Source organism: Thalassophryne amazonica, chromosome 3, assembly GCF_902500255.1.
Source record: "Thalassophryne amazonica chromosome 3, fThaAma1.1, whole genome shotgun sequence".
NCBI lineage: Eukaryota > Metazoa > Chordata > Actinopteri > Batrachoidiformes > Batrachoididae > Thalassophryne > Thalassophryne amazonica.
This window is the reverse complement of record NC_047105.1, coordinates 41,717,897-41,734,056: the sequence shown is the minus strand read 5'-3', so window position 1 is coordinate 41,734,056 and position 16,160 is coordinate 41,717,897. Positions and strand designations below refer to the sequence as shown.

The window sequence follows — 16,160 nt, the reverse complement described above, 5'->3', positions numbered from 1 at the left end:
TGCCAGTTTAAAATTTTCAGGGACCACACCTAAGGACAGACTGCTATTAATAACTGCAAGAACAGATGGTCCTATAGTGTGAAGAACCTCTTTAAATAGTGGAGGAGGGACATCATCATTTGGAGAACCTAAGGGCTTCAAATGACCAACAATCTCCTGTTAAAAGGACAGTCACAGGCATAAACTGGTCAAAAACAACGGAGCAGGTGGCAGAGATTGAGGGATCGTAAGCAGAAGGTGAGAGATAAGGGTCCTAATAGAAGAGACCTAGTCAATAAAAAAGTGAAGAAAATTTTCACAGTTTCTCCAGGTAAAACTGGAGTTGCGTCAGGAAGGGCATCTGGCGTAAAACTTCTGCCAAATACCAATGCGGATCTGGCTCTGTCTGCTGTGGCAACCCCGAAAACAAAACAAAAAAAAAACAAGCAGCAGAATGGACAACAACAGCAGCAGGGGAGGTCTTCATACAGACAGTCTACGGGACATTAAGAACCGAGTCGATAGTCTTGAACAAAACATGAGACTGTGACAGCTTGACAGAATGATATCAGATAAATGCTTTCTTTTCGCATTTTTCACAGTTATTTGATGATGACATGAGCAGCGTTTTAGCATTTGAAAAGATGCCTGCAGTTTGTCCTTTTTCCAGTTCCGTTCAGCTCTGTGGCACACGCGTCTAACAGCACGAGTGGCTTCATTCAGCCAGGGCTCAGATTTAGTTTTAGACTGCCTGATTTTTAATGGAGCCACAGCGTCTAAAACAGTCTGGCAGGTGGAGTGAAAGCATGAGTTAAGCTTCTCTGTACTACATTTAAAGTGCAGTCACAGCTTCCTGTTTGATTCTACATGTTGAGGGAAGTTTGCAATTTGTCCACCTTTCTTGCAGGTGGACCAGTGACCATGGTCGGTTCAGCAGCCATGGGAGGCATACTGCTGGCACTGATTGAGGGCGCTGGAATTTTGCTGAATAGATTTGCTTCCTCACAGTTCCAACCTGGTGAGTGATGCTCCTGATATTGGGACTTTCTGTCTTTTGAGTCATTTAGATGAACAAGAAGGATACATTCATAAAAAGAAAACATTGAAATAATATTGGCTATTGGCCTCGTTTACACAGCTGTTACTGAATTCACACAGTTAATGTAAAGAAATTAACGTTTTAATGTCACAGTAGTACACACAGTAGTCAATTCAGTTCAATGTTCAGGTCATTTGTTATTAGATTCAGTTGATTGGTTGCTCTCTGGAACATCTTGAGAATTCATGGGATCCCCAAGAAGCTGCTGGACATCACATCCAGCTTATACACAGATTCTGAGTGAGATGTATCAAGATTCAAGATTCAATACTTTATTGCCATGCAACCAATGCAAGTTGCTCAGCCACATGGGGTGTGCAGCCAGTACATTCTGAGTGCCGGTCCCAAGCCCGGATAAATGAGGAGGGTTGTGTCAGGAAGGGCATACGGCGTAAAACAAGCCAACCCAACTATGCAGACTCAGAATCGAATTCCCATACCGGATCGGTCGCGGCCCGGGTTAACAATGTCCGCCACCGGTACTATTGCCCAACAGGGTGCCAGTGGGAATTGGGCTACTGCTGGGCGAAGATGATGACGACGAAGAAGAGGAGGAAAACGTTGCCATGAACAGCGGGAGAAGAAGAAAACTAGAAGGGTGGAAATGAGAGTGGGGACTTTGAATGTTGGTAGTATGACTGGTAAAGGGAGAGAGCTGGCTGATATGATGGAGAGGAGAAAGGTAGACATATTGTGTGTGCAAGAGACCAAGTGGAAGGGAAGTAAGAGCAGGAGCATCGGCGGTGGGTACAAGTTGTTGTACCATGGTGAGGACAGAAAGAGAAATGGTGTTGGGGTCATTTTAAAGGAAGAGTATGTTAAAAGTGTGTTGGAGGTTAAGCGAGTGTCTGACAGGGTGATGAGTGTGAAGTTGGAAATTGAAGGGGTGATGATGAATAGCATCAGTGCATATGCCCCACAGGTAGGTTGTGAGATGAAGGAGAAAGAAGATTTCTGGAGTGTGTTAGATGAGGTGGTGGAGAGTGTGCCCAAGCATGAAAGAGTGGTGATAGGAGCAGACTTCAGTGGGCATGTTGGTGAAGGGAACAGAGGTGATGAGGAAGTAATGGGTAGATATGGTATCAAGGATAGGAATGGGGAAGGACAGATGGTAGTTGATTTTGCAAAAAGGATGGAAATGGCTGTGGTGAATACCTACTTTAAGAAAAGGGAGGAGCACAGGGTAACATATAAAAGTGGAGGAAGGTGCACACAGGTGGACTACATTCTTTATAGGAGATGCAAGATAAAAGAAATCACAGACTGTAAGGTGGTAGCAGGAGAGAGTGTCACTAGACAGCATAGGATGGTTGTTTGGTCCTGGAAAGCATAAGGAGAAAGAGGTTGGCGAAAAAGTTTTGGGATAGTCGGAGAGATGAAGAAAGTAGACAGGAGTACAAGGAGATGCGGCGTAAGGCGAGAAGAGAAGTGGCAAAAGCAAAGGAAAAGGCATATTGCGAGCTGTACAAGAAGTTGAATAGTAAGGAAGGAGAAAAGGACTTGTACCGATTGGCCAGACAAAGGGACAGAGCTGGAAAGGATGTGCAGCAGGTTAGGGTGGTAAAAGATGCACATGGTAATGTGCTGACAAGTGAGGAGTGTGTGCTGAGAAGGTGGAGGGAATATTTCGAAGAGTTGATGAATAAAGAAAATGAGCGAGAGAAAAGGCTGGATGATGTGGTGAGAGTAAATCAGGAAGTAAAAGAGATTAGCAAGGAAGAAGTGAGGGCTGCTATGAAGAGGATGAAGAGTAGAAAGGCAGTTGGTCCAGATGACATTCCAGTGGAGGCATGGAAATGTCTAGGAGAGATGGCAGTAGAGTTTCTAACCAGATTGTTAGAAACCAGATTGTTGGAAAGTGAGAGGATGCCTGAGGAGTGGAGACGAAGTGTGCTGGTTCCTATTTTCAAGAACAAGGGTGATGTGCAGAGCTGCAGTAACTACAGAGGCATAAAGCTGATCATCCACAGCATGAAGTTATGGGAAAGAGTAGTAGAAGCTAGGCTTAGAAAACAGGTGAAGATCTGTGAGCAGCAATATGGTTTCATGCTGAGAAAGAGCACTACAGATGCAATGTTTGCTCTGAGAATACTGTTGGAAAAGTACAGAGAAGGACAGAAAGAGTTACATTGTGTGTTTGTGGACTTAGAAAAAGCTTATGATAGGGTGCCAAGAGAAGAGTTGTGGCATTGTATGAGGAAGTCTGGAGTGGCAGAGAAGTATGTTAGGGTTGTACAGGACATGTACAAGAATAGCGTGACAGCGGTGAGATGTGCAGTCGGAATGACAGACTCATTCAAGGTGGAGGTGGGATTACACCAAGGATCACCTCTGAGTCCTTTCTTGTTTGCAGTGGTGATGGAATGAAAGGGGAATGAAAGTCAGTAGAAGCAAGACTGAGTACATGTGTGTGAATGAGAGGGAGCCCAGTGGAATAGTGCAGTTACAAGGAGTAGAAGTGGTGAAAGTAGATGAGTTTAAATATTTGGGGTCAGCTGTTCAAAGTAATGGAGAGTGTGGTAGAGAGGTGAAGAAGAGAGTACAGGTAGGGTGGAGTGGGTGGAGAAAGGTGGCAGGAGTGATTTGTGACCAAAGAATATCAGCAAGAGTGAAGGGGAAAGTTTACAAAACAGTAGTGAGACCAGCTATGTTGTATGGTTTAGAGACAGTGGCACTAACAAAAAAACAGGAGGCAGAGCTGGAGGTGGCAGAGCTGAAGATGTTGAGATTCTCTTTGGGAGTGACAAGAATGGACAAGATTAGGAATGAACATATCAGAGGGACAGCTCAGGTGGGACAGTTTGGAGACAAAGTCAGAGAGGCGAGATTGAGATGGTTTGGACATGTGCAGAGGAGGGACCCAGGGTATATAGGGAGAAGGATGCTGAGGATGGAGCCACCAGGCAGGAGGAGAAGATGGAGACCAAAGAGGAGGTTCATGGATGTGCTGAGAGAGGACATGCAGGTGGTTGGTGTGACAGAGGAAGATACAGAGGACAGGTTGAGATGGAAACGATTGATCTGCTGTGGCGACCTCTAACGGGAACAGCCGAAAGACAAAGAAGAAGAAGAAGAACCAATGCAAGATGCTAGGGATTTGTTGCAGTGTGCTCGTAAACAAGAGACATAAAAAGCATAAGCATACACACAATACTCCACATAAAATCACACACATTATATCTGAAGAATAATAAAAAAAAAAAATAGACCCCCTTAACCTGAGTCAGGTTAAAGTGTCAAGTGCAAACATAGACTCTCAGCAGTGGCTTGTTAAAGTGCTAAGTGCAGTAGTACAGTACGCAGCAGATACAAAATGGACATATTGCAATAAAATGCTAAATAAATGTATAAAAATATGAAAAGAAATACAACAATGTATATGAGCTTAGTCATAGTCATAAAAACCTACTTTCATAAGGTGCTGGTGCAGGGTAGGAGAACTATTTAGTTGCTTAATGGCTCTGCAGTAGGTGCTGTTGAGAAACCATGATGTTTTAGTGGTTATTGCTCTCAACCTTTTACCTGATGGGAGGATGTTGAAAAGGGAGTTAGCTGGATGTGACTGATCTAGTAGGATCTTCAACCCTTTCCGACAGATACGTGTTTCGTAAATAGTAGAGATGGGAGGGAGTTCACAGCCAATGATCTTTGAGGCTGTGTGGACTATCCTATCCATCTGCATCCTTTGTTGAGCAGTGGAGTTGCCATACCAGACAGTGATGGAAAATGTCAGGACACTTTCAATAGCTGCTTGGTAAAACAGCAGCATCCCCTTAATGGCTACCCCAAACCTCCTCAGCTGGCCTCAGTTGTGCGTATGCAGCACGCACAATCTTTTTCCCAGTGAAGACTGGTGTCGCAGACCGAACGGTCCACCCCTAAAAATCGGTCCGCCTTTTGCATCTGCGCATGCGTCATTTCCAACCACAGCAGCACATCTGAGATGGAGTCTCTTCACCCAAAGCAATCAAATGGATTAATGGGATTATTAACCATCAGATGATAAAGGTAAAACCTCTTAAATCATTGTAAAGTCAGTTTTAAGCAGAAACTCAGCGAAATTCCATGATGCTTTGAAATGACCGATGCTCAGTGAATGCATCAGCTAGCAGCTCGTTTAGCCGCAGCGGTCTGATCGCTTCCGCCGTCTTTTATGATGAAATAATGCTGAATTTATGTGGAAATGATTGTTGTACAAAAGCTTCAGATATCTGTCACTGAGATAGATGATGAGCGGAGTGCAGTTTTAAGCAGAAACGAGGTTTTAATCCGTGAACCGCGGCTAATGACACATGCGCAGATGCAAAAGGCGGACCGATTTTTGGGGGGGGGCGTTCGGTCGGTGACACTGGTGTTCATTGGGGATGTGTTCTGCCTCCGCACTGTTCAGTGCTTGCATCGACTGGGTGTAGGGTAGGGGTGTGGAAACCAGTGACTTGTGCTTTTCTTTTTTTGGTGAGGAAAATTTTACTGTCCTTGACTTTGCAAAGTCAGTGGGTACACTGATTGCAGCACTTGGAAAAAGATGAGTGAGGAATCTGAGTGTCTGGGTTTATAAGTGTTGTGGCACAAGCCTAACATACAGGCTTTTAATGACTTCTGGACTTGGCTATCAGAAGTGTATCTGTGTCTGGTAAAAGAGTTGAACTTGTAGAGATATTCAATAATCGTGGTAGTGACATACATGTCTCTGGGTCCTCTGCCTCTGAGATTGAGATAGACCAGGGAAGAGTGTATTGAGCCATGAGGTCGCTGGACAGAGGTGTTTGCCGATGTCTGTCTTTGCAAGATGATGAAGGTCCAACTCTTTAGGGTCTTTGTGCTTCTTGTCTTACTGTTTAGTTGTGAGACTTGCAGGCTACCCAGTGACCTAAGGTGATGACTGGATATCTTTGGTCTTAACTTTCTTCGAAGGATTCTTGGGTACCATTGGAATGACTTTGTGTCAAATGAACGGTTACTTAAGACTCTGATGAGGAGTATAACTTGCACTGTGAGGAAGCATCATCTTTAAAAGTTTGCCCATGGTGGCATGTTTTTCTGTGAATGATCCAGCACGCAGGTGTCTGAGTGTTGAAAACCACATTGGCTGAAGAAGCCCAAAGTGCCACCCACACTTCATCTGACTGCAGCAAGTCGATGGTTATTTTAGAGAAGTGGGGAGGTTTCATGGTGTTCCCAGGGATGCTTATTCGCCGTCGTTGGACGGTTTTCCGTGTTTTTGTAAATTCTTGCCATCTAAAAGAAATGCAGGGCTGTGAAAAATCTGTGGATCCATGAAATTCCGCAGATTTCATCATGGGGGGGAGGTGTTAGTGTTTTACTCTGTAATCATGATTGTCACTGAGTTTTTAAAATGTCTATCACAAAATGTTCTTTTTTTTTTTTTTTTTTACAACATTGTGCAAGTTTTATAAGACCGCGGCAGTCTGCGGACACTGATAATAATCAGTGTCCTCGGACAACAAAAAAGCCTGGCTGTTGCGACAGTTATCGTAAAGTGAGACTGGTTGGTTGCTGTGGTGACGCTGTGTGTCTCCTGCACGAAGCTTTAACTAAAGTTAGCATGTGGACATCGCAAACCTTTAGAGCGCTAAAGTTTTTTTTTTTTTTTTTTTTAAATGAGAATTTATTTGGTTTTAAACATGAACAAGAAGAAACAACAAATCGGAACAAAAAAAATGTCGACAACAACAACACTGAGCAGACTGCATGAGAAGTAACTTTAAAAAAGAGGATACACAACAAAAACACAGAGGGTGTAAAATAAAAACAAAACATAACTGTTAAAGTAGACACGGACATCCCACTGCAAAGCAGAATTGTCCAGTCAATGTACAAGAAGTTTTAACAATAGTGTCTGCAAGGTTCCTGGGAAGGTAATCAATAAGAGGCTGCCACATTTCTGTAAACAAATTGTCATTGCCCCTCAGTTTTGCGCTTATTCTTTCCATTGGCATAACTCTAAAAATTTCATTATACCACTCTGTGACTGTAGGGGTTTGTCCATTATCCACTTATTCAGAATACATTTCCTAGCCAAAGAGAGAAACGTCTTGAGTAATTTACTATAGAAGTATGTAGCTGGCAGTCCTAATAAAACTGACCGGGGTCCAAAAAGATTTTACATTTCAAAATTGCACCAATCTCCTTTGCTATCAGGAACCAAAATCTTGATATTTTAGGACATGACCAGAAAAAATGGAAATAGGTACCTGGAGTCTGGTTGCACTTTCGACATGAAGATCTGGAAGAGTCAAATTTATTCAAAACATAAGCAGTTCTATGCTGCCTATGAAAAATTCTAAATTTAATTTCTCTTAATCTGTTACTCAAAAAAAAAGTAGAGTAGTTATCATTGAGTAGATATCACGGATTGCTCTTTGCCAGTCCACTTCATTGTAAGAAAGACCAATATCCTCCTCCCATCTCTTAACAAGTTTCTCCACACTATCCCTAGTAAATTTAAGTAACACACCATAAAATCAAGAAATAAACTCTTTTGTAATTTTAGATGTGGACAAAAAAACTCTCAAGTGGATTTAACAATGATTCATCCTTATACAGAGATTTTACATTGCTATTTATAAAATGCCAAATTTGTAAATATGCAAAAAAAGGCCATATTAGGGAGGCCAGAAGCATCCTTCACCTGTAAGAAAGACATGAGACTGTCATTTTCACTGAAAAGATCTTTTGCAATACGAAGACCTCGTCCATACCAATCAACAAACACTGCATTGCTTACTCCAGGAAGAAACATTTGATTACTTAAAATAGGTGACAGAAGTGAAAAGCAACCCTTCCTCCCAACATACGAAGACATATCTCGCCAAGTTTTGACTGTATTTAACAGGAGGGGATTACAATGCACCTCTGCTGTAATATTCTTAGATGTAAGCTCTCCTAAGAGATTATATGGAGCACATGGCCATGCTTCAAGAGGGTCCAAACCCCCATTTAAGTAGGCCTGTATCCACTCTCTTATAATTCTGCCATGACAAGCCCAGCCATACAGCCTCATATCAGATAAGGCAAGTCCACCTTTCTCTTTTGTCCATTTTAAAACACTCAATTTCAACCTTGGTTTTTTTATCCTTCCAAATAAAACCTGAGAAGTCTCTTTCAATCTCCCTAGCTTTCTTCTTAGTCACATATATAGGTAACATTTGTAAGGGATATAAAATTCTAGGATAAACATTTATTTTTAACAGACTAATTTTACCCATCCAAAATATTGGCAGATCTTTCCACCTCATAAGGTCACTTTTAACTTTTTTGCATACATCTTGAAAATTAGACTTCAGTGTTGTTTCAACACACGGTGAAATCTTTATTCCTAAATGGGTAAATCCCGTGGGGGACCAAGAGAAATGAAAGTTAACTAGAAAGGGAGGATCTGGAGCATATCCAACAGGCAGTGCCACTGATTTATCAAAAATTTATTTTATACCCTGATATAAATGAGAAGGATTGAATAGTAGTCATTAGCTGAGGTATTGACACATTTGGTTTAGTAATAAACAACAATATGTCATCTGCATAGAGTGCAGTTTTAAAATGTGTTTATTCATTTCAAAACCAAAAATACTTTTATGTGATCTAATGGCCGCAGCAAGTGGCTCTACAGCCAGAGCATTAGTGGTGAAATTGGATCACCCTGGCGGGTTGATCTACCCAGTGAAAACTCTGCCGATTTAACCCCGTTAACCAATACACTTGCTCTTGGGGCTTGGTACAATAACCTCACAAGATGTATAAAATTTGAACCCAGCCCAAATTTCTGTAAAGCCATAAACAGATAAGGCCATTCGACCCGGTCGAATACCTTCTCTGCATCAAGTGGGACAATTAAACCTTTCAAGTGTTTAGAATTAGCATATTGAATAATATTAAGCAGTGTCCTCACATTAGTATATGGTGTCCTATATTTAATAAAACTGGACTGATCTGATTAATCAATGTGGGAAGGTAAACTTCAAGTCTTTTTGCAAGTATTTTAGAAAAAATTTTGCTATCAACATTAATTCAACTGATGGGGCGATATGAGCTACATTTATCAGCAAGGTAATCCTTTTTTAATATTAGTGAAATGTCAGCTGAATAGAGTGATTGAGGAAGAGAGCCTTTGTCCGATGAGTGTAAGTACATGTTCAACAGAAGTGGATTTAACAAATCTTGAATTTTTTTATAAAATTCAGTGCAATAGCCGTCCGGCCCGGGGGCCTTTCCATTTGGCAAATTCTTAATTGAAGTTGCAATTTCTTCAACAGTAATTGGCTTTCCCAAAGTCAACCTATCGGCATCAGAAAGCTCAGGTAGGTTCAGACCACTTAAGAAATCCTGTATTTGTCCCTCCGAAGCTTTATGTTCTGAGGTGTATAATTTTTTGTAAAACAACCTCATTATTTCCACTAATTTGAGTCTCAAAATGACTTTTCCCACTATCATCTTGCAATGAAGAAATTGCTCTCATTTGTTGTCTACCAGCTACTAAACGTGCAAGCAGACGACCTGGTTTATCCCCCATTTCAAATAATCTGTGTTTTGCATAAAGTATACTTGCTTCTGCCTTTTGGGTTAGCAATTGATTTAAGGACGAACATGTTACTTCCAGTTCTTTTGCCAACACTGAAGATGGACAAATTTTCATTTGTACTGAAGTACTGAAATTTGTGTCTCTAGATCAAGTTGTGCCTTTAAAGCCTCCTTTTTACGAGCTGTACTGTATGAAATAATAAAACCCCTAAGATATGCTTTCAAAGTATCCCACAGTATAGAGGCATTGGTCTCATCATTATCGTTATTAGCAAGGAAATCTTTTATCTGATCTTTTAAGGAAGGTAACAGATAAGGGTTGTTGCAAAAGTGAGGTGTTCATACGCCAGCGCCTTGATGTGGTTTGCGGGGAGGGGGGTGACACCACCATAGAAACTTCAGTGTGATCAGAAAGTAAGCGAGAACCTATTTTACATTGTATAGTTCGGTCCAGTACCTCTCTTGTAGAAAAGAAATAATCAGTTCTAGAGTAACTCTGATGTGGGTTAGAGAAAAACGTGTAATCTTTCCCAGTGGGATTAATAACTCTCCAAACATCCAGCAATTGAAGGTCCAAGCAGAGCTGTTTGGTTGTGTCTCTCATTTTAAACTGAATAGGTTTAGAGAAGGGGATCTGGTCCACCTCAGGATTCATAGTACAATTAAAGTCACCAGCCATGATACTAAATGGTAACGACAAGTTTAGGACATCAGCCAACAAGCCAGAATAAAATTATTTTTGGAAAATATTAGGAGCATACACACATCCAATAAAAATGTGTTCACCATACAAGTATCCTGTTATTAAAACATAACGCCCCTGCTTGTCTTTTACACATTTGTCTAAAGTGAATGGAGTGTTCTTATTGATGACTATAGCCACTCCTCTCTTACTTGAAGAAAGAGTAATGAACCTGTCCAACCCATTCTGTACGCAACTTTTCATGTTCAGTGTCGGTAAGGTGTGTTTCTTGCAACAACACAATATTAGCCTTTTCTTTTTTTAAGTCAAGTTAAAAGCTTTTTACGTTTAACAGCATTATTGATACCCTTAACATTGAAAGATACATATTTAGTAGCACACATATTTAACAACTACAGAAAAACAATGTACCTAATTGTGCAGCAGTAGTTTTTATACAAAGCCCCTCAAAAAACATGAGTAAATAAGCCTCCCAAATATAAAGAAAATCTACTCAGTGTAAAAAAAAAGAAAAAAGGCTTACATCAGTTCTGAGTGCAAAAAACGTACACTCAGTAACAGCATAAATCAAACAAAATATAAAAACAAAGGGACCGACGTCCCACATAGAAAAGGGCTAAGCTAGGCTCCGGGATACTGGGGGGAAACAACGCAAACTGCAAGCACAGGAAAACACACCACTATTGAGCATTGTCTCTAGTACCTGTGCTCACTCACCCCCGACACAAACCACCAAATTAACATAATATCGTAAGCTTTACAGTAATACGAAATGTATGCAGTCACTCACATAACTATTCCTCGAGCGTGTTCACAACGGCTGAAGCTGCAGCTGCACTGTCAAGAGTACTCCTTCCTCTCGTATGTAAACTGCAGGGTTGCTGGGAATCTCATCCTGAATCTTATGTTTTTAGCGATAAGCTTTTGGCACACCTCATTGAAAGCTCTCCATTGCTGAGTGATGTTTTGAGGAAAGTCTTGACGAAAAAAAATTGTGTTTCCCTCAAATTCCAGCTTACGCCCTGCACTGAGGGCCAGGATCTTCCTTTTATCCGCCAAGTAATGAAGCTTTATTATCACCGGCCTGGGAGCGCCTGACTTGGGGCAGGGGAGACGGTGACACCTATCCAAGATGACACGGCCGTTGGGAGTATCCAGGTTCAATAGCTTGGGTATCCAGGTTTCAAAGAACGTTAAAGCATCACGTCCCTCACTGCCTTATTTCACGTTGCAAATCTTAATGTTGTCCCTAGGGCTTCTTGCCTCCTGGTCGTCTAGTCAGTTAGTAATGCTGGCCAGACTCTCCTCAGCGCTAGCTATTTTAGCCTCCAGCTCCACCATGCTATCCTCTGTGTTGGAAATGCGCTGTTCAGCCTCATCCAAGCGTCGAGCCTCACTCTCAATCTTGGCGGTGATTGCGTCCAGCTTGTTGGAGATCTGTGTGATTCTGTTATCAATCACCGCAGTAATTTTGTCTGATAAGTGGGTTGAAAGTGAAAGCAAGTCCGCCTGTGTACATGGTTTAAGATCGCTAGTGTTAGCCTCATTAACATCGCCATCTTTGGAGGGAGCTTCGGTATTAGCTTGCCTGCGGGAACCTTTTGGATTCTTCTGTTTGTCGGTGCCTTCCAAAGCCATACGTTTGCCAGACATTGTTGCAACCCCTAAAACTTTGACTGTACTCACACTAACATGCAGATGTATCTTAAAAATATCACTTTAGCTGTGGTTTGGTCGGGAGCTATCCGACCTCGCACTTCTGTCTGGCGTCATCACCGGAACTCTCAGCGCTAAAGTTTTTAAAAGAAGACTTGTGCAGCATGTCTCTGTCACGGACCGACATCGGACAGAGAGAAGATGGCGAGAAAGATTGTTTGAAAAAGTCTGATTAAAAACAAGAATCCGTGGCATTGTCACTGGCTTCATCAGCACACCTGAAAGATAAAAGAAACGGGAAAAGTGAACTGCGCCCTCAGGAAACACGGTAAGAATTTTTCTCTCTGGAAAATAAACATTGTGCTGTTCAAACAGGATTTTAGAAAACATTGTGACTTTTTTCATTAATCTAGACTTTTTCATTGGGAAAAAAGACTGGCTTTGAATGGATTTAGGCTGCATGAATTTACACAAGAATGTAAATGAGTTTTTATGAATGTAGACATTTTTCATGGGAAAAAGACAGTGGCTTTGAGTGGATTTACAGGAATTTACACAAGAATATGTGGCTTTTTACTATAAGGTATGTTAATCAAGGTATGTCAGTCAATAAATAAATTTCTGTATAAAATAAAAAATAAATAAATTCAGGTTCAGATTCTTACAGGTGTCTGGGCTCAGACTGAGATGGATAATTTAAACAAATTTAACATTTTATTGTTGTGCCTTATTGAATGAATAATAGTAATTGACTGGCTTCAGTATTATGGTATGATATTATGATATGATATCTCTTTACCTAGTCTGAAAGCAGTTATGGTTATTTATAACATTTTAGTTAAGAGTTATGATTTTTAATTGCCTAGTCTTTGAGCCCAATCACAAACAAACTAAATAAAGTTTTCATGAAGATTTAGCTATATTTGTAAACTGTTGTGTTGTTATATTCTGTACATGCTCCTACAGGATGCACAACATGCATTCAAAAGCCACATGTTGTGGCATACTGCACAAGATCACAAGAGAAATTTAACAGCTGTTTCAGGTCCACATTTAGTCCAAAGAATGCACCAGAATGCACCACAGGGCACTTATATTCTCAAAATGTACCCAGACGCACCCCTTAGTTTTCCAAGCGCCTATGGCGTTCGGGGTAACTTTTGCTGTCTTGAATATTATAAATGAATCACATTGCTGTCTTTTTTTTTTTTTTTTCTCTCCTAAGCATCCATGTGTTTCATTAAGTATTGTTGTATTAAAGGGCATATCTCACTTCAGTCAACACTGTCTTTTAAAAAATTATATACCAGATTATGAATCATGACTTCATTTCAATAGAAGGCCTGGAGACGCATGGCCCTATGTGATGTCATCAAAGTCTACATTCTTCACAGCTTGACGCTTCTGAGCATTTATCAGCAGCAGGTGAAATCAGCCTAAATTCCCCATGTTTATTACTTAAATTCTCAGCGCATATGGCACCAAAAATAAAACGCAATACATCTGTATTGTCATCATTCTTTATTTACACATATGGGTGTATATGTGTGTGTGTGTGTGTGTGTATGTATGTATATATATATATATATATATATATATATACATACACACACACACACATCTTATATATTTATCTTAACTCATACATTCTGTACATTTTGTAACATTGTTATAGTGTAAAGTTTTATTATACGTTTTACTGTTCTATTTTTTTTTTAATGTTAGCACCAAGTACCACAGCAATTTCCTAATGTTGTGAACTTCTTCACTCATATGGCAATAAAACTTTTCTGATTCTGATTATTTAGAATTGTCAGCTCATTTGACATTTCATTTACGAGTTGTAAGGTTGGTAACATTGGTAAGGTTAGGCCTTACTTGTGTGAAGCGCCTTGAGGCAGCGTTGTTGTGATTTGGTATTATACAAATGAAAATAAATTTAAATTGAGTGCTATGCACTTTAAGAACACAACATTTTAAATTAGGGCACTTGGGTGAATATCCTCAGCCATCATATAACAATCCTTGAATTTTCCTCTGTGATTTATAACTTAATTGTAATTCACAAAACCGCTGAGCAAAGTTTGACTTGTCTGTGATGGGATAATGTGCATTGCTGACTGATAGGTTTAATCAGACTCAGTGAGAAACGTTTCTCTTAACTGTGTAATTTCGGAAGTCTTGAAATTCTGATTCAGGTCTAAAGCTGATGTGAACACGTTTGGATAGGTTTACTACTAAGAGTACTCCTCACTCGGGAGGAGAAACAAGAAGACAGAGGACGGGAAGGAGAGAAACAGTAGTAACCAGTAAACCGGTAGCGAGCAGTATTTCTGGTATTTACATTTGTGTATTTATATTTGCAAATTCTTTTTTACTTTCACTTTTGATACTCTGTGTGCTTCTTAACCTGTGTGCTGCTATACAATGCTGCTGGAACCTCAGCTTCCCTGAGGGAGTCTTCCCAAGGGATTAATAAAGTTCTACCTAATGTAATCTAATCTACTAAGTGTGAATGAAGTTATCTTTTCCAGCATTGCCTACCTTGTTCATTGCTGCTTGTGGTTTGTAATTGACATGGACTGTTGCTTGTGGCAGCCTAAATGTTTCTGTCTTTGTCCAGGACCTCAATTATCAGAGGAACCCATGTCCGCTTCCTCTTTTGGAGACTACAGACAGTATCAATGAGAGGACTCCTCACTACTTGTACATTAGGCCTTTTGAATTCCTGCTGATGTTACAGAGAAGAAAAGGAGATATGAAATGCCACATATACAGCACCTGCACCTAACTCTACGGACTGCATCGTGAGCGAAGGGCAAAAGACATTTCTCCATCGAGATCCACGTTCAGATCTGCCTTTTGTCATCTTCGTCCTTGTTCGAGTGCTCCACCTTAGATTTATTACACATAGAGATATGATATTTTGCTAGTTTATACGGTCGAGTTGTTTTGAATATGACACACTTGTAATTTGATTACTATTGTAACTATATGCATATTTGTATATACAGTATATCCTCTCCATTTTATTCACTTCTTGATCGTTATTTGCCTTCATTGTTTCACCTGCTTGGGCTGGTCATTTACAGCTAGATGGTGTTTTAATTGGATTTTATTCAGTTAAGAAGGAAGAAATTCAGTACAGACACCATGCTATTCCAAGAACTTTTTAAAAAATTGGATTTAATTATTTGTAGTTCAATTGGATTTTTTTTCTGTGGGTCCCCCCCCCCCCCCCCCCCCCATGTGACTTCTTTACATTCAACACCAGAATCCAGAAACCGAGGCAGAATGCCGGTGACAAATGACGGCATTTGTGCACCACGTGGACAAAGTCAGCTAAGGGATTGATGAACTCTGTATTCGTTCTGTACAGCAGATCCAACTGTGCTACAACTAATAAAAACTTCAGATTCTCAACTTGTGAATTTTTCTTTACCAACTGCCTCCACCACTGGGATAATGATTTCAACTGTGTCTTGGTCAACAGGATGACAAAAACTACCAGGTTGAATTTCATCAAATTTGCAGGAACGGTGAATGGGTCATGGCCCAAGGAAGAATCTGGCATAATTTATAACAAATCCCATTCAAGGGGTTGCTGCAAATAACAACACCCCACCACCACCCCCATTTTATAACATTACAAGCTTTTTTCATCTGTTTCAGGAAATATTGCAGACTTTTGTCAAATATTTATGCACATTTAGTGTCTATCAATGTGTAATATTTAATCCAGCATGCCAGCACCAAGGCCAAGTGTCCACGTGACTGTTACCCTATTTGTGTACAATAAATATCACCTTCTATGAAAAAAGAATTAAACATTTGATCCAAATATTTATCTAGAGCTAAATGAAATTCTTCACTTTGACAGACACAATTACTTACAATAAACCCTGAATCCCCCACGAAAATTGAGATCAGTGCACCACTTCCTGCAAAATTAAAAAGTTAAAAAAAAAAAAAAATCAACGGTTAAAGTGGAGGGAATGTATTTCCATGGTATGCCCTATGGTGCAGAGTCATTATAAAATTTAATGGATTTGTTGTTGACCGTTCTGTTTCTCAACTGGCTGAGCAGGATTGCTCGTCTTTCCCACTAGAGGGCAATCTATGCAAAGACAACCTGCCAGTATTTGGACATCATAGTTTTTTCTCTCTTTTCTCAGATCTGCCCAT

General features: G+C 40.4%; 1 protein-coding gene across 1 annotated transcript in view; it reads left to right on the top strand.

Annotated features, from left to right (window-relative positions):
- The window catches only part of timm17a (translocase of inner mitochondrial membrane 17 homolog A (yeast)), a 37,815-nt gene extending 22,647 nt beyond the window's left edge, over positions 1 to 15,168 (top strand). The window contains exons 5-6 of the mRNA XM_034166096.1: positions 887 to 997; positions 14,599 to 15,168. Of these exons, the coding sequence (XP_034021987.1) occupies positions 887 to 997; positions 14,599 to 14,663 (176 nt within the window). The 3' untranslated portion in view covers positions 14,664 to 15,168. The remainder of the gene's footprint in view (positions 1 to 886; positions 998 to 14,598) is intronic.
- The last annotated feature ends 992 nt before the right edge of the window (positions 15,169 to 16,160 follow it).